Source organism: Callorhinus ursinus, unplaced genomic scaffold (assembly GCF_003265705.2).
Source record: "Callorhinus ursinus isolate GAN/ISIS: 27379988/994484 unplaced genomic scaffold, GSC_fseal_2.0 scaffold5, whole genome shotgun sequence".
In the NCBI taxonomy this organism is placed as follows: domain Eukaryota; kingdom Metazoa; phylum Chordata; class Mammalia; order Carnivora; family Otariidae; genus Callorhinus; species Callorhinus ursinus.
In genome coordinates, this window is record NW_027397067.1 from 57,671,389 (window position 1) to 57,697,643 (window position 26,255).

General features: G+C 34.2%; 1 protein-coding gene across 5 annotated transcripts in view; it reads right to left on the reverse strand.

Annotated features, from left to right (window-relative positions):
• The window catches only part of CSMD3 (CUB and Sushi multiple domains 3), a 1,170,304-nt gene that overhangs the window by 1,038,664 nt on the left and 105,385 nt on the right, over positions 1 to 26,255 (reverse strand). For all 5 annotated transcript variants that reach the window (XM_025871014.2, XM_073893120.1, XM_073893119.1 and 2 more), the window contains exon 2: positions 997 to 1,219. In XM_025871014.2, coding sequence (XP_025726799.1) covers positions 997 to 1,219 — 223 coding nt within the window. The remainder of the gene's footprint in view (positions 1 to 996; positions 1,220 to 26,255) is intronic.

Genomic DNA, 26,255 nt, shown 5'->3' on the forward strand with positions numbered 1-26,255 from the left:
GAAGAAACAATTAGTAATACTTTGTAAATGAATGTATAGTGACAAACAAATAAGCAAATAAAACCTCATCAGTAATCAATCTAGTGACCTTTTCTTTGCATAGACATGTGGTTTGAAACAACTGAGATATATTTAACTATCATTCTGAGTGTAAACATAGCCAAGTATGTAAAGAGTCTTTAATTCTTAGAGTTTATCTGCTTAGAATATTTTGAATTAAAAGTTCAAAACAGTTTACTATGGTTAAAAAAATTACACACATTGGTAAAAATCTGGGACTTAATGAAATATGTAATATCTGGCATTTTGAACTTGGTCGAATTAGAGTTGATCTATATTTAAAAGGAGTTTTTGTTAAGACAGCAAAAATTTCTTATGTTTAGATACGCTATATTCCAAGAAGAAATTTTGAAGAACCACTTAAATAATAGACAGGTGCCAGCTAATTTTTACACCTGTTTTATCAAGTAGCTTAAAAATAAATAATCTCATTTGTATGGACAGAAATGTAAATTTCCCAGTTAGTGACATAAACGGGTCCATTTTTCAGATATTTAGATTTTATAAACCATACACATTATATAAAATTAATGTATTTTCTTATATGAATATTGATTTATGCATATTTTGCATATTGTTGTATATTAAAGTTGAATAGCCACATTGCATGGTATGCTTTCACTTTATCAACAGTTATGCCCATAACTAATGAAGCCTGAAAATAAGTATTTGAAAAAAATACCTTTAACCAATCTAAAGAGGTCATAATTCAATTTACATTCACTCATTTGAGAGATAATGTTAATATACTAGTATTATGAAGTCAAAGATACTGAGCTAATTTGTGCATGAGATGATGTATTTCCAAATGAACAAAAATTAAATGGTGAATATGACTTTATTACAATTGTATCACAAATCTTAAGTTTCTTGTATAAAGTAAACTTTTACCCATAACAGATTTTCCCTCCATTCTTCCATTCAAAACACACTAACCTTGTCCTAAAGTTTGTAGGATGAGGATGTCCATCATATAGGGATAAGTAGTCATATTCTTCTTCTAGAGCAAATGACTGAAAAACAATTTGTATTCTATTCCGTTCTTCTGCTATTATTACCCATGTACAGTTTGCACCATTTGGATATCCATATGGAAAACCAGGGCTTTCTATAGTGCCATTAAGTCCTTTTAAAGTTCCACCACATGTATAAATAAATCCTGAAACAAAAGACAAATAAACAGACATTAATAATATATAAAACACAAACAATCCAGGAGACATATAATTTTGAAAAAGCCTTTTTTCTAAGCCCTATGTTACCATAATTTTGTAAATGGCAAGGGCTAGGTAAATTATCTAATTTTCTTTTTTAAAAATATAAGGCATAACTAGCAAAATCCTTTAAAAAAAACTTGCCATTTATCAAACATTTTATGGTTAGCAATTATAAACCAGTTGATGAAGTGAAATTCTCCACACATCATTATCCATTTCATGATCCAACAGACAAACAAAATCTTAGAACATGATATCTTCCCTGAAGTAGTTTCCAATCTAATTGTGGACAATCATGAACAACAATGAAAATTAAATAATTTTTGAATGCATTTTATGTCTTAAAAAATTAACTCCACTTTTCTTGGTAAAACATGCTATTTTTTTTTCTGTCCTCATCTCTACCATGTAGCCAATGTGCCTTAGGAAAATCCTTCCCACCCTGATTCAACCAGAAGGAAAAATGGTTCAGATCTAAAAAATCAATCTATGCAATCATTCTTTCTTTGACCAGAGTAGTTCGCGCAGGATAAACACAATCCTAAACTAACTATATCAGAATCAAACCTAAGGTTGGGAAGAAAATACATTGAAAATTTAAATCCTGGACATCTGACAGTAGCCATCTTAAGAAATTCCATGATTCAGGGATCCTGGGTGGCTCAGTTGGTTGAGTGTCTGATTCTTAATTTTGTCTCTGGTCATGATCTCAGGGTCGTGGCATAGAGCCCTCCATTGGGCTCCACACTCAGAAAGGAGTCTGCTTGAGGATTCTGTCTGTCACTGGCCCTCCCCTGCTCTCTTACTCTCTCTAAAATAAATAAATAAATCGTAAAAAAAAAAGAACTTCCATGGTTCTATGGGAGTTCTAATTCTATGGGAAATCTAAATTATTGACAGTTTGACTCTTGGAGACACCTAGAAAACTTACTATGTTTCTTGAGAAATTATTTATGAATATATACTAGTCTATAGTTATATTAGGTAAAGTAAAACTCTAAAATTTAGACAATGATCAGGGAAGATGGTCCCAGCATGTATCTAGACTAGTCTATATGTAATTAAAGACTGGATCCATGGTTGTGGAAGTTCTGATAAGAATTCTTTTTTTTTTTCTGATAAGAATTCTTCACCTTGGTGTTATTTCCAAATCTGTGGGTTGTACATGAAGCTTATGGGCCATGAAGCTGTAAGTCAGAAATATGAGCTAATTTGGGGGAGAGAACACCATACTACCCAAAGTATCTATATTTGGAACTGGATATAGAAATGTAGGAAATATGGGGCACCCCTCTCTGAGAAGGAATGAGTATATGATAGGTATGGATATTTTTGAAAAATATGAGGAACCATGCACAGAAGATGGGAAGCCAGAGTTGTAGATTGTGGCAGACAGAGAATAATTTGGGATGTAATTCATTCCTCTCTCTTTTCACAAGAACACCATGCTTTTGCTAGGGGACGCAGTTCTCTACCAAACAACCGTATGCTTTAGAATAGATGGCTCTACTGATTCTAATGGTGAGGCGGGTGGCTCAGAGCTGAATTAATCAGTACAACCCTATCTTCTTACCCACATTTACTTCAGGAACCTACTCTGATTATTTCTATTTACCACAAAGTCCTAAACCTGGGATACTCAGTATTGATATAAACACAGTTCTTGTGGTTCTTTTTGGCCTTTTAAAACGTTACCAAGAAGTTGGATAAGGTAGAAATTTAAAAAAAATCAATATTTGTGTGTATACATACATTTTTGCTCATGCACCAAAAGTCAAATAGGGCATTTTATGATTTTCAAAAATAAAAAAAAGGAGAAAGGTCTCTTTTAAATTGCTTCTTGCAGAGCAATTACTTTGAAGCCTTAGGTTAATTAGCTATCACCCATTTCTATTAGTTTTCTGCCTGAACAGCTTCCAATTTGAACTTCATAACTAAATGCAAGCATGAATCCCTTCAGCTACAATGTGATCTATGGGCTGTTTTATATATTCTCAAGCCCCATCACCCTGAATGGCTTTAGAAAAAGGACATATGTCCTAAAATAACATGTTCAGCTCTGGCCGCTAATTCTTTAAGGGCCTGCTGATTCATACATTTCAGTTCCTTTCCTTTTTTGTTTCTTGAGGCAAATTAAGAATTACACCTATTTTTAAGCTTTCTTATCTGTGTTCTTCATTTTATTTTCATTTTTTGTTTATACTGAAGTCTGATTAAACATCACATTATTCATAATAACAAAGGACATTTTTCCAACATTAGGTTTATAATTTCCACATCTGCCCCCCAAAACAGAAACAAATAGAGTTCTTAAAGTAAAGTAAAATTTCGCTCATTTACTTATGCTTCAAGGTTAGTCATTGTTATCACCTTAGTGTGTATCTCTCTCAGGCCATTTCTAGGCAAATGAAGATATATGCATATTTCCATGCATTATATATGTATATATATTTACAAATAGAATCAGTCATACTATGCATAATTTTCTGAATCTTTTTGTGTATATGTGTAAAATATCACTGATTCTGGATCCACATGTATACTTCTCCTACATTCTTTTTTATTTATTTATTTATTTTAAGATTTTATTTATTTATTCATGAGAGACAGAGAAAGAGAGAGAGGCAGAGGGAGAAGCAGGCTCCCAAGGAGCAGTGAGCCTGATGTGGGACTCGATCCCAGGACCCTGGGATCATGACCTGAGCCGAAGGCAGACGCTTAACCATCTGAGCCACCCAGGTGCCCTCCTACATTCTTTTTTAATGACTACATAGCTATATGGCATATGGTATGCCTGTACTTATTTTGTTTAGTTATCTCTTATTGACAGCTTTAGTCTTTGTGTTTTCAAGGGCACAAAGAACAACTTTGGATGTATATCCTTGTGCTCCTCTGTGATACATACTTCAGATAGAATTCCAGAAGTGGGTTTGCTGCATTTTAAATTTAGGTAGATAAACCCAAACAATCCTCAATAAATATGAAAATTTCTACTGCTATCAATAGGCTATGAAGTGTTTTCAACCTCCAACTTAAATTTTGGCAACATTAGGTTTTTTACAAGGCAAAAAAATGTTATCTTACTATTTTATTTTGCATTTCTTTGGTAAATGTTGGGCTCAAATATCTTGTTATATGCTTCTCATTTAGTCATAATTCTTCTTTTATGAATTGCTTCTCCATACCCTTCACTTATTTTTATTGGACTCTTTACTTTTTTTAATTCTCTTTCAGGGTACAATTGCTTAGCTTTCTCATTATTCATTGGTAATCCATATTTGCCTTTCACATATACATTTCTAAATGAAATAACTTTGTTTATTCTTTATAGCTCATTGCTCTCATAAACCCACAACTCTTTAGTGCTCTTTTTAGTACATGTGAAGCTTCATCTTTTTCACTCCTTTCCTTTGATGATATTTCTCCCATATTGTTCATCTATTCATTACATATGCCATGCCTTCAGGATAAAATGATTAAAAGGACATTATTCCAGCCTATCTTCATGGAACTGACAAACTACAACGTAAGACAGCATGGATATACAGATTATTAATGTAGGATATGGTAAATGCTATGATTGGGGTAAGCACTCATTGCTGTGAGAATACATGGAAGCAAAACTTAATCTAGATGATTCAGTATGTGTTTGTGGAAAACCTGTCTCAAAAATTGGCATTGCAACATTCCATAGATTCAGTCTTTGACAGATTCTGAATGCCTTATGTTGTATTTTTCACACCTTAACTTTCCATTTAAAGAGTCAATTTATAGTTGAAAAATAACTAAACTTTGCATGATTTGGGTCACAAGAATTTGGGTAGAATACAGATTTTTAATTTTTTCTCCCTTTATTCTTTCATGTTCATAATTTAACTTTTCCATACAGTAAGAAAATATGTGTTTGTACGGTATTTTTATGATATTTAAAATTTTATGCTGTTTTCTTTTATGCTAGCCAAGATCTATGGCATTATAAGAAACACTCTTGTGTTTACCTTTCGCTTTTTTTTACACTTGTGTTTATCCACTGCAATTGGGCTTTTGTGCCCAATTATACAGAATGACTCTTTTTTTTCATCACCAAGAGTTCACAATTTTATTGACATACAGCACTTGTGTGATAAAGATTGTAAAGAACTTAATATAGCAATCAACCTTTTTTATTGTGGTAAGCAACACATAATATGAAGTCTATCCTTTTACCAAGTGGTAAGTGGACAGTACTGCTAATTATGTGCACAATGTTGTACAGCAGATCTTCAGAACTTTTTCTGAATGAAACACTATACCCCTTGAAAAATAATTTCCTCATATTTCCTAGCTCCTGGAAACTACCATTCTACTCTCTTCTGCATGAATTTCACTAATTTAGATACCTCATATAAGTAGATCATGCAGTACTTGCTTTTCTGTGACTACCTTACTTCATAAGGTACTTAAGTACTCATAAATACTCAACATAATGTTCTCAAGGTTCATTCATGTTATAATATATGACAGAATTTCCCTCTGATTTCCACTGAAAATACATACCTCATTTTCTTTATTCATTCACCCTTTAATGGATATTTAGATTGTTTCTACTTCTTGGCTATCATGAGTAAAGTTGCAGTGAACATGAGAATACAAGTGTCTCTTTGAGATCCTGCTTTTAATTATTTTGGAGAAATACCCAGACGTGGGATGGCTGGATTATATGGTAGTTCAATTTTTAATATTTTGAGGAACTTCCATACTGTTTTCCTTAGTAGCTGCATCACTACCAGTAAACATTTCAAATCAGGTGAAGAGGTGTGTGTGTATGTGTGTGTGTGTGAAGTAATGAGTGAAGTCTAAGTTGTCAGATCCCTTACTATGGAGTTGTTCATAGTATGCCCTTATCCTTCTGATGTCTGTGTTGTCTGCGGTGTATCCCCTCTTGTATTCCTAATATTAGTAATTTTGTGTTTTTTCTCATTTTTTTGTCAGTCTTGCTAGTGCTTTGCCAATTTCATTGATCTTTTTAAAGAAACAAGGTTTTGTTTCATTGATTTTTTTTCTCTGTAACGTTCTCTACTCTGTTTTCAAATGTTCACCTCTTATTTTATTTTATTTACTTTCTTCCCCTTGTTTTGAATTTAGCTTTTCTACTTTTCTTGGTTCTTAAGATGGGAGCATAGATTACTAATCTGAGACTTTTTTTTATTTCTAATGCATGTATTTGGTACTGTAAAATGTCTCTCAGTACCACTTTAGCTGTATCCCACATATTTTGATATGTTGTATTTTCATTTTTGTTCAGTTTAATGTATTTTTAGATTTCCATTGAATCTTCCTTTTCAAGCCATGGCTATTATAGAAGTGAGTTGTTTGGTTTCCAATTGTTTGGATTTTCATTAACTTTTGATATTAATTTCTAGTTTGATTCCACTGTGATCAGAGAACATACTCTAGATGATTTCAGTTCAAATTTGTTTAAGTTTTATGCCCAGGATATGGTCTACCTTAGTATGTGTTCCTTGAATACTTGAAAATAATGTGTATTCCAATGTTGTAAATAGAGTGTTCTTTGAGTGTAGATTATACCTCATTAGTGCATCCTGTTGAGTTTCATACCCTTCCTGACTTTCACCCAGAGGCAAGGTGTCCTTTTTCTCTGGCTACTTGCAAGAAATTTTTGTCTTCAGTTTTCAGTTTAATTATAATGTACATGGCATGGATTTCTTTGTGCTTATCCATTTAGGAGTTTACTCAGCTTTTGTAATATGTAGGTGTATATCTCTTGCCAAATTTGGGAAGTTTTCAGTCATTACTTCCTTAGGTACTTCCTTAGCCCTACACTCTCTTCTTTCATGACTCCAGTGACACGTGCTAGATTGTTTACTTTATTCCCACAGATCGTGGGTGCTCTGTTCATCTTTAATTTTTTTTTTTTTAGTCTACTTTTTCTGTTGTTTAGATTAGGTAATTTCTTTCTACTTCAGTTCTTTGGTTCTTTTCTCTAGTCCCTCCATTCTCTGTTGAGCACACCCATTGAGCTTTTCATTTCAGTTACTGTACTTTTCTTCTGTAGAATTTTTTTTAAGATTTTATTTTTAAGTAACCTCTCCACTCAATGAAGGGCTCAAACTTACAAACCCAAGATCAAGAGTTGCACACTCTACCTGCTGAGCCAGCCAGGCGCCCCTCTTGGGTAACATTTTGATTGGACTCTTCTTTCTGTGTTCCATTTCTTTGCTGAGTCTTCTGATTTATTTGCTGGCACTTTTAAATTTTTTATCTGTTTTAAGTGTTTGCATTGTTTGTTGGGGAATTTTTTTTATCGTGACTGCTTTAAAATATTTGTCAGATAATTCTAAAATCCCTGTCATGTGGTGTTCATTGATTGCCTTTTTTCATTCAGTTTGAGATCTTGTTGGCTTTTGGTACAATAAATGATTTTTTCTTGCAATCTGGGTAATATCATTTACTTTATGAGGTTCTGGATCTTATTTGAATCTTCTTTTTAACTGGCTTCTTCTGAGACTGCCCCAGCAGGAAAAGTGGTGGTGGGTACTGCCTCATTATGATCAAATGGAAAGAAAAATCCATGTTTTCTAATTTGCCTCCATTAACAACTAGGGAGTAGTGTTGTTATAATTGGGTGATGGTGAACATCACTACCTACCCTACACCTGTTCTGACACAACCACGCAGGAAGCAGGAGGTTCCTGTGACTGTGAGGTGAGTATGAGAATCCACCTCCTTCAAGATCAAGCTCAAGCCATTACAAACAGAAAGGGTCCCTCTATGCATTTTTTCTCTCTTTCTAAACTCTATGATTATCATTTTATTCTTCCACATGTATCTTCTTTTACTGTTTTCTTTTGGAGGGTGTATGATATATGACACATCTTCAAATGAATTGAGAGATCAAAAGAAACTACATTTTTCTAGATAAATGACAGCAAACGGTAAAAATAGATGTAACAAATATTAAAAATGTGTTTAACCAGCAAGACTTCATCCCTTTTATGGCTGCATAATATTTGTGTGTGTTTGTGTGTGTGCGTGTGTATGTGTGTGCGTGTGTGTGTGCATGCGTGTGCGTGTGTGTGTGTGTGCATATGTGTGTGTGTGTGCCTATCTTCCCTATGCAGTCATCTCTCAATGGACATTTAGGCTGCTTCCATACTTGGTTATTGTAAATAATGCTGCAATAAACATAGGGGTGCATATACCTTTTTGAATTATTGTTTTAATTTTCTTTGAATAAATACCCAGTTGTGAAGTTACTGGATCATATGGTAGTTCTATTTTTAATTTTTTGTGAAATCTCCATACTGTTTTCTACAGTGTCTGTACCAACTTACATTCCCACCAACAGTGCACAAGGGTTTCCTTTTCTCCACGTACTTGCCAACATTTGTTATTTTTTGTCTTTTCTTTTTTCAAATTTGATCCATTCTGCCAGGTGTAAGATGATATCTCATTGTGGTTTTGACTTGCATTTCCCTGATAATGAGTGATGTTGAGCATCTATTCGTGTATCTGTTGACCACCTGTATGTCTTCTTTGGAAAAATGTCTATGCAGGTCCTCTGCCCACTTTTAAATCAGATTATTTTTTGGTGTTGAGTTGTATAGTCCTTCATATATTTGGGATATTAATCCCTTATTGGATATTGGATCATTTGCAAGTATCTTCTCCCATTCATTACATTGCCTTTTTGTTTTGGTGATGGTTGCCTCCACTGTGCAGAAGATTTTTATTTTGATGCCCCAGTACTTTATTTTTGCTTTTATTTCCCTTGCCTTAGAAGACATGTGTAGAAAAATGTTCCTATGCCCAATGTCAGAGAAGTTACTGCCAGTGTTTTCTTCTAGGAGTTTTATGGTTTCAAGTCTTACATTTAGGTGTTGAATACATTTTGAGTTTATTTTTGTGAATGGTGTTAGAAAGTGGTCCAGATTTTTTTTTAATGTAGCTGTCCAGTTTTCCCAATATCATTTGTTGAAGAGACTGCCTTTTCCCCATTGTATATTCATGCTTTCTTTGTCATAAATTAATTGAGTATATAAGTGTGGGTTTGTTTCTGGGCACAGTATTCTGTTCCATTGATCTTTGTGTTTATTTTTGTGCCAATATCATACTGTTTTGATCACTACAGCTTTGTAATGTATCTTTAAATCTGGAATTGTGATACCTCCAGCTTTGTTTTTCTTTCTCAAGGTTGCCTTGGCTATTTGGGGTCTTTTGTGGTTCCATACAAATTTTAGAATTATTTGTTCTAGTTCTGTGAAAAATGCTATTGTTTTTTGATACAGATTGCAATGAATCTGTAGATTGCCTTGGTTAGTATAGGCATTTTATTTTATTTTATTTTTAAGATTTTATTTATTTATTTGAGAGACAGCAAAAACGAAAGAGAGCACAAGTGGGATGAAGGACAGAGGAAGAAGCAGGCTCCCCACTGAGCAGGGAGCCCGATGCAGGGCTCAATCCCGGGACTCAGTTCCAGGACTCCAGGATCATGACCTGACTGGGATCATGACCTGAGCAGAAGGCAGACACTTTGATTGAGCCACCCAGGCGCCCCTAGTATAGGCGGCATGTTAAAATATCAATTCTTCCAATCTATGAGCATGGAATATCTTTCCCTTCATTTGTGTCATCATCAGTTTCTTTCATTAATGTTTTATAATTCTCAGAGTACAGGTCTTTCACCTCCTTGGCTAAGTTTCTTCCTAGGTATTTTATTCTTTTTGATACAATTGTAAATGAAATTGTTTTCTTAATTTTCTTTGTGCCACTTTATTATTAGTGTATACAAACACTACTGATTGCTGGGTATTAATTTTATATCCTGCAATTTCACTGAATTCACTTATTACTTCTAATAGATTTTTGGTGGACTCTTTAGGGTTTTCTATGTATCATGTCATCTACAAATAGTGACACCTAGAGGATATTAATGCTAAGTGAAATAAGTCAGACAAACACCGTAGGATTTCACTTATGTGTGGAATTTAAAAACCAAAACAAATGAATACACAAACAAAAAACAGATTCAGACATAAATAAAGAGAACAAACTGATGGTTGCCAGAGGGGAGGGGGGTCAAGGAATGGACAGAATGGATGAAGGGGAGTGAGAGATACAGGCTTCCACTTGTGGAATGAATAAGTCATGGGAATAAAAGGTACAGCATAGGGAATATAGTCAATGATATTGTGATAATGATATACAGTGACAAAGGGTGGTTGCACTTGTGGTGAGCTTTAGCATAATGTATAAAGAAGTTGAATTATGTTGTACACCTGAAACTAATGTAAAATTGTGTGTCAACTACATTCAAAAAGTTAAAAATAAATAAAATTCATATTGTTAAAAAGTACATTTAACTATAATAAAATTCTTTTTGTTTCATTTTAAGTTTAACGATTATCAATCATTAATACAGTGTTTTGATTTAGGTAATGTCTATGAAATATTATTACAGTAGAGGTAAAGTTTGAAATAGTCATTAAAAATTTAAAGATTTGCAACTGGTTTTAATTTTTTAAAAGATCACTGTATTTTTGATATGCGTTCTCTAAAATATGAATTTATTGAGATTTTCTTGTCTGCATTTGCCTCTTTAATTAAACTTTAAAATGTAATTCATAGGGGCACCTGGGTGGCTCAGTTGGTTAAGCATCTGCCTTCGGCTCAGGTCATGATCCCAGGGTCCTGGGATAGAGCCCTGCATCGGGTTCCCTGCTCAGCGGGAAGCCTGCTTCTCCCTCTCCCACTCCCCCTGCTTGTGTTCCCTCTCTTGCTGTCTCTCTCTCTGTCAAATAAATAAATAAAATCTTTAAAAAATTAATAAAATGTAATTTATAGTTTTATTGAAAATACCAGTTTTTCAGTAAGCCTCAGTTTCTGCAGCTAGACATCTGACTTCATAATTTAGCACTCCTTTTGTGCAAATTACCTTATCTTATTATGTGTCAGTTTCTTTATTTATAAAATGAGAAAATGAGTAACTGTTTTAAAGATTAAGCATGTTAACAACTGTAAATCTCTTTCAGCAGTATTTTAAGCATAGTGAATATTATATATGCTAACACTTCTTTCTTCTTTTCCTCTTCCTCTTATTTATTACTACAATTATCATCTTTAGCCATGAAGCTCCATTACATAATTTATTCTATTGTCTTTGGATTGGAACATGCAAATTTAAATAAACACATGAGAAAATCCTATTACCAATTTGTCAGAGAATGAAAAATGCCTATTGCCCAAATGTATGAAATATGCTAGCAGACAATGCCTATGAAATATAATTCCATGGCTCTAGTTCAGGTTATCAATAAAAACACCTTAAAATATTTTATTATTTTCAGAGTGAGAGGACAGTTTTATCTCAGGAAATCAAACGTTAATGTTGAAGTGTCTGCCTCTTTTAAGGGAGAAAATATAACCTGATATTAGTAAATTTCTTTTGTTGAATTAATTAATTAATTTGAGAGATAGAGAACACGCATGAGAGAGTTGGGTGGGGAGTGGGAGAGGGAGATGGAGAGAGAAAGTTAGGCAGATGCCACACTGAGTACAGAACCCCATGCAGGGCTTGATCGTACAACCCTGAGATCAGGACCTGAGCAGAAACCAAGATTCAGTGGTTTAACCAACTGCGCCACCCCGGCACCCCTGATACTGGTATATTTCTATGTAGATTCGTAATGAGTGAGTATTCTTCATTTATTGGGTGAATGTATGCCAATTGGGACAAACTTTTAATTGTGTTAGTGAAATCTTTATTATTCATACAAATTTTTTGTTTTATTAATCTGCTACCGAGTAACTTAAAAATCTCTGTGATGTGCATTTGTTCCTTTTATTTAATTTTTGTTCCATGTATTTGAGCAGTAAATTACCAGATGAATAATTATTGGCTATCCTGGTGAATTTACTTCTCTACCATCATGAAATTATTTTCTCTAGATCCACCAATGATTGTGTCACAAAGTCTACTTTTTCTCACATTAATTTAGATACATCGTCATTTATAAGTTAGTGTCTATACTTACGATTATTATAATATTATAGGCAAGGTGGATTTCTTATGAATAGCATGGAGGGTTTACTTTTTTCAAGTTTATGTGTTAGTCTTCACTTCTAAATTAGAGTCATTATTTTTTAACTAATAATTATATGTCTGTTTTCTTTGTTCCATCTGTTATATGTTCCTTTTATTTCCCTTTTTTGCCTTATTTTATATTGACGAAGTGGGTATTTTCATTGAATTTTTTCTCTATTAGTTTGTCAATTTCATATTCTGTTTGTGGTAACCCTAGAGAATAAAATGTGTAGCCTTGATTATTAGAGTAAATTATAATTAGTACCCTTATCACTTCATGTACAAAGCAAGGACAATAGAACATTATAACTCCACCCCATCCCTTGATGTTTGCACCATTATTTTTGTAGACTTTAATTATACATATATTATAAACACCCAAAAGACACTGTCACTGTCTTAATCACTCAACATTCATTAGATTTACCTACACATTTCCTCTTTTCATCATTTCAATCTTTCCATCTAGGTTTATTTTTCTTCTACCTGAACAGTTCTCTACAGTGTTTAACTTAGGTCTGGTGATAAACACTTTTTGTTTGCTTGATTTATTTTGTTTTTTTTTCTATTTTTTATAATCATTTTTTGCACTTTAATTTTTTATTGTTATGTTAATCACCATACATTACATCATTAGTTTTTGATGTAGTGTTCCATGATTCATTGTTTGTACATAACACGCAGTGCTCCACGCAGAATGTGCCCTCTTTAATACCCATCATCAGGCTAACCCATCCCCCCACCCCCCTTATAATAATTTTTGATGGAAGGTTTGATACAGGCTACTCTACCAGAGCTAGGAGTAAAAGTTGCTTTGTGATGCTTTATCTTTATCACTTTTTCTTCTTCATTCTCCATCACACAACCATTCTCTCAGCATCTTTTTCTTTTTCTTTTTTTTTTTTAAAGATTTTATTTATTTATTCATGAAAGACAGAGAGAGAGAGAGAGAGAGAGAGAGAGGCAGAGGGAGAAGCAGGCTCCCAAGGAGCAGGGAGCCCGATGCGGGACTCGATCCCAGGACCCTGGGATCATGACCTGAGCTGAAGGCAGACGCTTAACCATCTGAGCCACCCAGGCACCCTCTCAGCATCTTTTTCAACCAACATAATTTTTCTTTCTAAAAACCTATGTCTGAACCATATTACAATAAGCAACAGAAATAATCATTTGGGCAAAAACAATTTACAGTGAAATCAGTAGTTTAAGGTAATATCGTTCATTGAGCATGGACTAGGTGCCAAACACGGTAATGCATATTAGATTTTCACAAAAATTTTATAACAGTGTTTCAACCCTTAAGCATTAGAAGCTAATGGTAAAAACAGACATACACAAATAATTTACGCACATATATAAGTGCTATAATAGGAGTCATTGAAAAGCTATCCAAAATATAGCAAAGGGGGAAAATAAAAAAATATTCAAATTGAAGTTAATTTTTCAAAGAATCAAACTTGTTATTTGACATTTCATTTTATTTTAATTTTGCTAGTATCCGGTAAATATATATTTTAGACTTAAGGTAAAAGATAAGATTCTCCAAGGTGTAGTTTCTAAGGTGTATCAATCACTGGTATGTTGTAAATGGCACTTATAGTTCAAATTTTGCTACTCAGATTATTCTACATATCCAAAATATCCATTCATTTGCTTCTTTTTTTTTAAGATTTTATTTATTTATTTGAGAGAGAGAATGAGAGATAGAGAGCACGAGAGGGAAGAGGGTCAGAGGGAGAAGCAGGCTCCCGGCCGAGCAGGGAGCCCGATGCAGGATTCAATCCCGGGACTCCAGGATCATGACCTGAGCCGAAGGCAGTCGCTCAACCAACTGGGCCACCCAGGCGCCCCCTTTTGCTTCTTGATGGTAACAAAGAAATACATAATTTTGCTTTCCTGAGTTCATTGAACTTTATAAGGTAAGATCCATGTGTTGATTTGTTCATTTAATGTTGGATTATCTAGAATATTCACCATTTTCCATAATAATGGAACTATCAGACTTGTGGAATAACCAAAATATTTCCAGTAGTATTTGAAAGATTCTAAAGGAAAAACATCAAGAAGAAAAATGGGATAAAAGAATCAGTGATGAAAGCACATTTAGAGACAGGATATGTCTCTTGAAATTAGAAATAAGCAATGGAGGAAAGTATTAATCTGGCGAATGAAACCATCTTAGGCAAATATTATCAGATTTCATGTAAACACTGTCATGTAATGTCAGAGGGAGGAAATTGATGGTCTCCTATTGCCTCCTAGCTTCAATACCCGACTCTCTGTTGCATTTTCAAAAGCACTGAATTACTACTAGAAGCGAATATCCCCACTGCAAATTATGAAAACTGAATTATTTCTAAGTCATCATGTGAACTTCTAAACAGTTCATCAGGACATTATTATAAAGTTAAGGTAAAAAAATTTCCAATAAAATTATAATATAAATGACTTTTAAATTGATCTGATTAACACAAAAATTATTGAAGAGCAAGGGTAACTTATTTAGTTATCAAGCATTGTAGTCAAATAAGATATCATGTTAAGATTATTAGTATTGTCAATTTAAGCTTTTTGGAAACTGGGTTTTACTAGACATTGACCACAGATGTCACATTCTATCTCTAATGATAAATGCATTATATCGTTTTCCCTTTAGACTGAAAGTTTAAAAAACTAGTCCATTAGTATAATGCTTTTCATCATATTTTTCTGTTACTAATACCTTAATTGTCTTCTGAACTTTAGCCACTGGAATGGATATTAATTATAACTAATCATATCCTATGAATCATATGTTCTCTAAACTTAATGCATTTTGGCACATTCCAATGCCTTTGAATAATCCAAATTCATAAAGACCCATTCTCTCCAGATTGCTCCATAGGTATTCTGAATACATTTTAATATTGATTTTTAATTTGTATGATTCCTCTCCTCCTTAAGTGATGTGGCTCATGTCAATCATCTCACTATCTTTATTGTCTTTCACAGTCAGTACTGTTAAGAATGTAAACTTTGGATTTATATATAATTACCTTTATCACTTAACAGCGATGTGCTCCTGGGAAATTTAGGCTTTCTGAGATGCAGTGTCCTATAAATTAAGCTTAGAGAATTCTTGTGGGGATTAGCAGTAGTACATATGTAACTCCCAGAAAATTAGAAAAAGATGACTATTATTTCAACTTCTAAAAACTATACCAGTTATGCCTACCTAGCTTTGAATCTACGTCTCCAAAATCTTCAAACTTATTCCATCCCTAGAATATTAGTAAAATCTATATAAATATCTGTTTTTATTCCTCTCAATAATATTAAGCAATATATATATTTGTGTGTGTGTGAATACACAATGTTATTGTTCAAGGGAATAAATTAGGTTCTTGTATAATTTTCACAGTGATTACACACACAATGAGTACATGGATATGTGAATAACTGTATTTTCATTATAAATTTAAAATAATTTATTGCCCCGAACTCAGAAATGTTTATATGCTAATTATTCCCTTCTTCTACTCAAATATCTTTACCCCTTTGCCTATACCACTTTTTATCTTAAGAGCCTGGTCATAGATTACATCACCAGCTCTTGCCCTCTAACCCCTCTGCTTCCATTTGATTTTGGCCAATGTACCAGCAGAAGATGACAGTTCAGAAGAAAAGGGGTCATTGTAGTCATTGCCCTTATACTCCGTGCTGGATACTGGTATTGGCTGCTTTTCATAGTATGCCTTCTTGGAAGAAGCTCTCTTTCTACATTAGTAAGTTTCCTATATTCCAAAAACAATGTTTTGGATTTCATTTTGTTTTGTTTTATTTCCTTTTGCACCTTTAGCCCTAGAGCCCTACCAACTCTCCGCTGGGAATAATTTTTCAACCTGCTACAGAGAATTGGAGTTTGTGCAAAGTACTGTAAGGAGGCAGATTTCAGAGTTGGCAAACAGAGCATCTAGAATTTGTGGACTGGAGCATGGGAAATATAGAATTGTATGGGGGGGGTGCCCAGGAATCTATGCGCATATTCACTATAAATTGATTGTTGAGGCAATGCTGTAGATGTACAGAACAAGACCATCCAAAGATTGCTAAATAACAACATCTTTGTGCTTTCTTGCTGAAACAAACATAAAAAAAAAAGTAGAGGTTGAGCAGAATCAAGGAAGAGCAGTGCAGCAGATCATTAAGAGTGCTGATCTTTCTACTGTAGGAAAATCTGAACAACCTATTGTTAACATCTCTAACAACCACCTGAGACACCAGGAGTCTTGGGAGTGTGAAACTATGCTATAGACTAATATCTACCCTAGACTTAACTCCATAAGGCCTAAAGGTAAATTTTGACAAGATTCACTGGGGACTGCCTCCTCCCAAGCTGTAGGGTGTGGCAAATACTGTGAGCTTTCCATAGATCTCCATTCACAAAGTCTAAAATCAAAACTACCCAAGTTTAGGGTGATAAGAAAATAATTCAAATTCCTTCTGTATTAAGAATCAATATTCTTCTGAGGAAACTAACAATCCAAAGTCTCTAAAACACATTATCCCCAATGTCCAAAAATCAATCAATATTTACTGTGGATTGAAATAAGCAGGAAAATGCAATCCACAGCGGAAGAAGATGATGGGAGGGGAAAATAGAAGAAGAAGAAGAGGAAGAAGAAATGGAGGAAAGAAAACAGAATTTAAGATGAACATAATATTTGACTTAGCAATAATAATGCTAAAGCAGCTATTTTTTTAAAGCTGTTAAAAAGCTTTTAAAGCTGTAAAGCTTTTTATTTTATTTAAAAGCTTATAAAACTATTCTGATATCTTAAAAGAAGACAGAAACATCTTAATAAGTGAACAGAATATTGGTAGAGAAATGGAAACTGAAAAAGAATCGGAGCAAAACTATCGACCTACTGAATGGGACATTGTATCATACTGGAAGCTACAGAAAGAAAATATCTGTGGACATATCAATACATATTACCCACTTTGAAAGTCACAGTGGAAAAAAAAGTAAAATAAAATGATAAGAATTTCAAGGGTCTGTTGAGCTAATGTCAAGTGGTTTAAAATGTGTAATTAGAGTTCTTGAGAAAAAGATAATCTTTTATATATATCAGCACAGACTTCCCATATTTTATATGAAGCACAGACTTATACTGCTGAGAAGGTCAGCAGAATAAGCAAAAAGAGAACCACACCCATAATCAAAATGCTGAACTTAAAGAAAAAAATATATGAGTGGCTGTAGAAAAAAAAATCACATACACAAAGGGGAACATGATTTTAAATAGTCACAGCCTTCTCCTAAAAAATAATCGTAGGCAGAATACAAAGTAGGAAAAAATTTAGATTGATAAAATAATTCAATTTACATTGAGCAGAAATACTTTTTAAAGGGTGAATTTCAGACAGTTTTCAGATAAATGAAAGCTGAAGAGAGTCATTGTCTACAAACCTACACTATAAGAACTTAAAAAGAATGTCTTAGGCAGAGGATAAATGCTAACCAGTTGAAAGCTGGAATCCACAGAAAAGAATTTTAAAACGTCAAAATGGTAAATAAGTGCCTATTTTTAAAAGACTACTTTTTATGTCTTCTCATCATTTCCTAACAAGTCAAATCATTGTCGAACTTAACATATTATTTTATAGAAGACAGATCATATTCACAATTTGTATAAAAGTGCTCATATGGTTCATCTCATATTTCCACATTTCCCCCATTACTAACTAAACCATGTACTGCAAGGTTTTTGCTTGGTCATTTGTTTAATTGATGAGAACTATCGAATCAAGAACAATTGTCATATGTTATTTATCTTTTATTTATTTTTTGCCACATTTGCTTTATTTTTCTCTTTTTTTTAATTTAAATTCAATTTGCCAACATATAGTACATCATTAGCTTTTGGTGTAGTGTTCAATGATTCATTAGTTGCAGGTAACACCCAGTGCTCATCGCATCACGTGGCCTCCTTAATGCCCATCACCCAGTTACCCCATCCCCCCACCCACCTCCCTTTCTACAACCCTCAGTTGATCTTTAGAAATTGATCTTTTTGATCTTTTAAAATTTCCAATTATTGCTGTGCAAAGCACACGGGTGCAAATCAAGAAATGTTTACTAAAGTTTTTAAACATAATATCCATGTTTAATTTTATAACTATCTTACAACTCAGAAAGTAAGCAAAAAAATATTTTAATTAATACATCATAATTTGTTCCATTCATGTTAGGGCAGTTTTATATTGAAAAGCTATCAAATTTGAATACTCTTTTCTTCATATTCTCTTTAGTCTATAGGTTGATTTGTACTAATACACTAAATTCTGTATTAGCATTGTCATACTCAGGTGAGTTAATCACTGAGTATGGAAATGACAATTTCCAATGCATGAGCGAAGAGAGGAATAAAACATAATCTTGAAACCAGAACTGTCCTATTGGCCTTGAACTTTCATATCATCTCTCAGTTCTAGATGTGAGTTCTTCCCTTCTTACAAATACCCCATTTACTCTGGCCTCCTTTGATGCATAACTGTCTAAAACCCAAAAACCAAAGTTATTTAGTAATTGTGTTTTACTGCTTAGTGGTTGATTCACATGCATTAATAATTGTTTTCTTTCCAGTTAGAGCACAAAACCCTTGAGAACAAAAATATGTTTTAGATATCTTTTTCTTTCTTCTGGCCAGAGTTAAAGAATTGTGAAATTATCTATTTGGTAGTTGTATAGAATTTGAACTCCTTAAAAGAACGAAATTGGAGACACAAGTCTGTAAGTCCATGTTTGCTTTAAAATAAAGTGGAAGTTCACTTCTGATTGTACTGTTTTTCCTACATAAACCCTGGATCCCTAATCTTCTTTATTTTGCTTCCTATGAATTTAGATGTGACCTTAGCATTATATTTAAGTTTCATTTGGACATCAAACAAATAAAAAGTATAAGTATTGAGAAATAAGTGCAAAAATAATTAACATTGGAAGATGTAGCTTCATATTCCAGCAAACGGTGCTTATATCTAAGGGCAAGCCATGTGAATTGTCTGAGCCAAAGTTCTCTTATCAGTATGATAAAAGATAAATTTTAACCCCGTAAGTCAACCACATCAATTAGAATTGTAATGAGCAAGAAAATAGGCATCCAAATAATTTTATATTAACTTTTGTTATTTCCGGTAGAATAATAGTAATTAATATTGCACAGCCCTTTGCAGTTTACAACATTTTTAGGTGTTTGCCTTTGGATTAAACATTGGCTTTCACCCACTCCTGCTGTAGATAAGTATTATACAGTTTTGGTAAGTCATTTATCATCCTTGGACCTCACTTTCATAATTAAAACTACATAAAAAATTTTATAAGGATTAAAAATAAGGTATATAAAGTGCCCAGCATAGATACAAAGCATAATACTTAAGGGAACATATCACTTAGTATTTATATAATCATTCACAAGTGTTGACAAAAATCAGAGCAAGTTGTGTTTTATAAAACTAACCTACTTTAATATTAGTTTCAAAGCATAGCAAATATGAAAAGTAAAATGATACTGGCTTTCTATGTAAACTTGAATATTTAAATTGACTTCTAAAGTACATTTTTTTTAAGATTTATTTATTTATTTGAAAAAGAGAGAGAGCACAAGCAGTGGGAGCCGGGGCTGCGGGGGAACAGAAGGAGAGGAGAAGCAGACTCTCTGCTGAGCAGGGAGCCCAAGGACACCACAGGCTCAACCCCAAAACCCTGGGATCATGACCTGAGCTGAAGGCAGACACTAAACCAACTGAGCCACTGAGGGATCCCAAAGTACAATATTTTTATGCTAGCTGTAATTGTAATGCAAATTACAGAAGCAATTCACCATACCAAAAAAGTCTCAATTTTGAACATCATAACTCCCCTCAATAAGCTGTGCAAGATGTAATATACTTAATATTACTCTTTATACCAAATATTATATTTTATATGTCGGCTTGCAAGTGAATTCCAAAAAGTTAAATAGACAAAGATGAGCACAAGTTCTAATAGACTTGGTATTCTAATGCTGTATAGAAGATCCTCTTAGACATCTCAGAATTTAGACCCACTCATGTTGCATCCCATTTGGATTATTGAAGATAAATTCTTCATTTTTTGTTTACTCAGATATTTATAAAGAAGAGAAAAACCTACTCTTGAGATTTATTTGTGCTTATTTTAAGCACTTTGCTTGTAATAACTCTTTTAGTCCTCTCAACAGACCTGTGAGGTAGTCCTGAATTTTCTCAATTTTCAATTGAGAGAACAGGCACGGAAAGAGTGACGAGGAGCAATTGCCCAGATCATGCCTCTATCAAATGACAGAGTTGGAATTTAAACTCATACATCTGGCTCCAGAATTTAAGTTTTCATAACTATGCTATTTGTTTGTGTGTTTAAGCTTTTCATTTTTAGTAAAGTCCTCCTCTACCATACTGATCTGGTCACTGATCGTTCATTTTTATTGTAGGCTCATTCCACTCTCTCCTCACTCACTATCCTTAGTCAGTTTCTGGGGACTATTTGTTTTAATTTTCTATAATTTTTTCTTTGAAATTGTACACAATTTAAGTCGTTATTTGACCTCTCTTGGGAGATTCTTTCTGAGTTTCCAACCACTTTCTCCTTTAATTTCTTCACAGATAAAAAATATAACAAAAAATTTTTAGCCATAAATGTAAGACAAATGCGCATGAAAAGTGGCTACTCAAAAGCCAGTTAAAAATGAGAGAAATTGGGCGCCTGGGTGGCTCAGTTGGTTGAGCGACTGCCTTCGGCTCAGGTCATGATCCTGGCGTCCCGGGATCGAGTCCCACATCGGGCTCCCTGCTCAGCGGGGAGTCTGCTTCTCCATCTGACCCTCTTCCCTCTCGTGCTCTCTATCTCTCATTCTCTCTCTCTCAAATAAATAAAAATAAAATCTTTAAAAAAAAATGAGAGAAATAAAAAAGCTCTTCTCATTCTTATGTCACAATTCAAATAAAGGTGTGTTTTTCTGGTTATGGGAAGCTAGCTAACAAGTGCCAAGAAAACTAGATTTTAAAAAAACGAAGCTCTGTATATCTAACAACATACAGTTATTATGCACAGAGCAGCTTTTTCAGTATGTATTTGTAACTACCAATTTCTGTATTTTTAGCCTGCCTTGTTAGGGTAAACTTTACTCTATTCCATCTAGATGTAATTTCCTGTCTCCGGTCGAGTATTAAGGGAAGAAGATGACTGTGGTGAATACACACACACACACACACAAATTTACCACAAAGCATAGAAATTATAATTTATACTTTTGTGACAATCAATATTAATTTAATGATCTTATGCTTTGCCATGGTTAAGAATACACACAGGTATTATTTTCTCTATTGTTCATAGAGAATTTACAGCTTTGGGGTACCAGTGGAGAAATAACTAAGATTTTTGTGGTGTCTGACATTTTGCTTGCTTTCCCATCACTTCTTCTTTATGACAAAATAAAGATTCTCCAGGCAATGGAATTTTTACAGATTATTATATTTGGGGGTACGATAAATTCAATCACCTCATACTTTACGAAATCCAGAGGTGTCTTACAGTCCTGCAGACATGAGCTGCCTGTCACGTTTATTGCCTGAACACTTCTATTAAAAAAAAAAAAATCCCTGCAAAAAAGCACTGAGCTGGAAAGAGCAGAGAAAATATTTCTTTATCAATAAAGTAACTGAAAGGCTTTCATGTTTGTGTTTTCAAACTTATCTTCCTTTTGACATTTAGTTTTTTTCACTGCAGCAGCAATAATATGATTTTCCTTTTTTTTTCTTCTTATTGTTACCCTACACATCTTAACCTAGTGGTAATAATAACTGCCAGGTCATTATCTTCTTCCACACCTCTGTGGCTCTTCAGGCCTGGAGTCACTATTTACTGGAGAAGGAAGAGTACATTGAAAGGCATGTAAAGGTGAAAATCAGGCTTTTTTTTTTTTTTTTTTTTTTTATTCCAAAGAGCAGTTATAGCCCTTGACACATCAGCAAACAAATCACAAGAACTTCTGAAATCCCTTGCAGGCTTTTTTTCTTGCATGATTTGGAAAGCATGGGTGTGAGTGACAGGTAAGATGTCATTACCATTTGGGGGCACACGATTGTGAAGGTGATGTAGTGCAGGGGAATAAAGGGAAGTAAAAGATAAGTTGTTGTTGAACTGGTTTTCACACCACTGAAAGTGTATTTTAGTTTAATGGTGGTGACAGTCCAGCTCCAACCTGCTGACAGATGGCTGCTAGCAAGAAGATATATTTGAGACTTACTGTCAAGATACAAGCTTTCATGTTAACTAAAGAACAATTTTAAAAAGACTATTTCAAAGGATGATGAAAATAAAGAGAAATTATATTTAACACATATACTACAAAAAGAATATCTGAGCGCCCAAAGCAGGGCTTAATTTGGCAAAGGGGAGATAACTGAATTTCCTACGTGTGAATACCTCCAAGAAAAAAGGTTGATATTGGGCTTGGACATTGTGTGGATAAGAGTCCACTGAATACGGCAAAGGTTACCAGATAGGTACAGTGAGAAAGATGGTCACCTCTGGCTCTTTAACCAGAAAATTGGAAAAGAGGAATACTGAGCATAATTTTAATGTGCCATAACCAAATTACGCATTTAGCATATTTTTTAAAAGATTTATTTATTTATTTTAGAGAGAAAGAGAGTGCAAGCAGGGGAAGGGGCAGAGGAAAAGAGAGAGAATCTCAAGCAGACTCCGCTGAGCTTGGAGCCCAGTTTGGTGGGGGGTGGGGGGCTCAAGGTGGGCTCCAAGTGGGACTCGATCCCATGACTCTGAGATCATGACCTGAGGTGAAATCAAGCTGGGTGCTTAACTAGAAAAGGAAATGGAGGCACAGAGAATTTACATAATTTCACAATATCACACAGCTTTAATAAGTAGTAGACCCTTGTTTCAAACTGAGGCCAAGTGACTCCATGGCCCTTGCTCTTACACATTTAATGAAGCTTCCTATATAATATATGAAGTCTTTCTAAATGTTAGGATGCCTCTCTTTACCAGGGCACATAGCTTTGGGAAACAAGGATGAGTTTGAAAAGAGATACCTTGATTATCAGAAATAACAAAGTCGACCTTGCAGGTGTGTCTGGAAGGAGGAGGGGCAGGGATCTACATCCAGATTGCCCTCATATTCAGTTAAAAGGTTTTAGTTTTCCAGATACATAACAAAACTGAAACAAAAGAATTAATCAAGGAGTACTCAACAACATGGTTTTATGTTTTGTTTTGGTTTTGCTTTGATTTGGTGTGTATATGGTGTGTATATTTGTGCGTGTGTGCGTGTACATGTTTAAGGGCTAGGTTTATTAAAATATGTCCTTTTCAATTTTAGGCCTACATGTGTCATACAAAATTGCCAGTGTGTTTATAAATTTAAATGTACTAATTTTTAGACCCTTAAACAATATATAATAAACTCCATATAATTCTGCCTTCTTCAAATAGATACTTTTCTATACAACTGTAAAATATATTTATTAATTTCATATCCTGAATAATGACACTAGTTTACTACTATTTGATTTTAACTTATAAAGCCCAGTTGGAATGACCATGAGAGAATCAGTGAAAGGGGAAGAATGATAGACTTCTCTAGTCCTTCTAAAATAAAATCATTGTCAAAAAAATAGTAAGAGAGGTTTGTCTGAGCCTCACAATTAAAAATTTTGGTCTGAGGTCGAGAGGATTTCTTACTGCTCCTGCAAAATTAATGACTCTTCATCTTCATTGTTTATTTTATGGACTTCATCTACCAGTTTCTAACACTGACCAGCACATGTGCCAAAGGGACATGTATAAACCATTTTTTTTAATGTTTCCAACTGAAAAATTCTAGATTATAAGGAGATTTTTCTCTGTGTGGATGATTATAAAATTTATGTCTTACAGCAAAAGAAAAAAATAAGTAATTTCTTATATATCATATTAGATTGCCATTCTGAGGAATAACCTGTTCTATAAACAGTTTCATGTTACCATAGGCCCTTAAATTGATTTTATCTACTTCAAAGAAATTATAATTAGAGAAAAGAGAATATTTACTTTCAGAATTTATCTGAAAAATGAGTCAGCACCAATGATGTCGTATAGTACCAACTCTCCAAATACTTCCTCTTATCCCTGTATTCTCGTGCTACTCATCCTGTCAAACAGTGAAATCTATTTCTCCTTCTTGAATCAGGGTAGGCTGTATGAATTTATTTTTCCAATAGGATGCAGCAGAAGTAAGTCTTTGCCAGTTCTGCTTCTAGCCATTGAGAAACCTGACGATTTCCCATTTTAGTCTTGGAGTCCTTTGGCCACCATGTCAGAAATCTAACTCCTTGCTAAAGAGAGACACAGCCAACCATAGCCTTTCCAGCCACCCCAGAAGAGGCCCAGTACATATGTGGATATTGCATTCCCAGTCAGGATTCTAGGTAAGGGCAGACCAGGCACCACTATGTAGAAGAGAAAAACCACCTAGCTGAGCCAAGACAGCCCAGAAAATGATGAGGGATAACACATCATTGTTTTAAGCCACTATGTTTTGGGTCTAGTTTCTTTTTCAGCATTAGGTAACTAAAACATATGGGAAACTAAGAGACAATAATTGAACCTAGAGAATTAACTTCAGATTTTCCTTAGGGATTCCAAACCCTAAAATAAAGATATTTCTCCACAGGTAGCACAATAAGAACTGTTAGTATAAATCAGGAAGAGCTCTATTTCAAGAGTGAACAGTGGGGCGCCTGGGTGGCTCAGGCGGTTAAGCGCCTGCCTTCAGCTCAGGTCATGATCCCAGGGTCCTGGGATCGAGCCCCGCATCGGGCTCCCTGCTCAGCGGAGAGCCTGCTTCTTCCTCTCCCTCTGCCTGCTGTTCTGCCTACCTGTGCGTGCTCTCTCTCTCTGTCAAATAAATAAATAAAATCTTTAAAAAAAATAAAAAATAAATAAAAAAAGAGTGAACAGTTACTATTTAAATTAATTTAAGCAAGTCACTGAAATTTATTGAGAAGAAACATCCATTTGGATGTCAACTATTTTCAACTTTACTTAAAAGGTAAAAATACTCTGGTTTCTCTTCAGATCGCATAAATCTTTCGCCTTTTACTTAAAAGGTAAAGATCAGATCCTTCTCATTTCTGCCAAGGATTATGAAAGAGCCCCTATTCCCCATACCACCTATTTAATTATTCCCCAATTTAGTTCTAATTTCTAATTCAAATTTCTGCTTTCTAAACTGTAGATGAATCATATGACACCTTACCTGGTATTCTTCAATGACTTTCCATTAAGAATAAAGTCCATGTTCAAGGCATGACTTCCATCTCTCTTGTGTCTGACTTTTGTTTTTCCCCCACCCTCAATTAATGCCATGCCTCTCCTTCAAACCTAGACTCCAGTCACATTAAACCTCCATGCCTTTGCATCTGCTGTTCCTTCCCCACTTTTCCCCTTTAGAACTAATTTCTATGTACTAAAGAAGAAAAATACCCTTTTAGCTGACAATGCCTTGTATTCAAGTCTGAACCATTTATCTTACCTTTTAACTACATAGTACTCACCATTTATACCCATCATAGCATTTACCACCCTCCATTAGTGTGCTTCCTATGTAGTGTAGGATGGCTTTTAGTTCTTTATTCCAGCACCCAACTTAGTGCCAAAAATGCTGGCAAATGTAGTGCTTATTGGATGAGTAGGTGAATAACAGAGAAGTGGATAATGCATGTGAAAGTACTTTATAAAATTAGAAGTGCTTTGAAAATATTATTTTGATGATTTCTCCATAACAGGTTGTAAAAATAGTTCCTATAAAAATAGACTGAAGCCCAAAAGT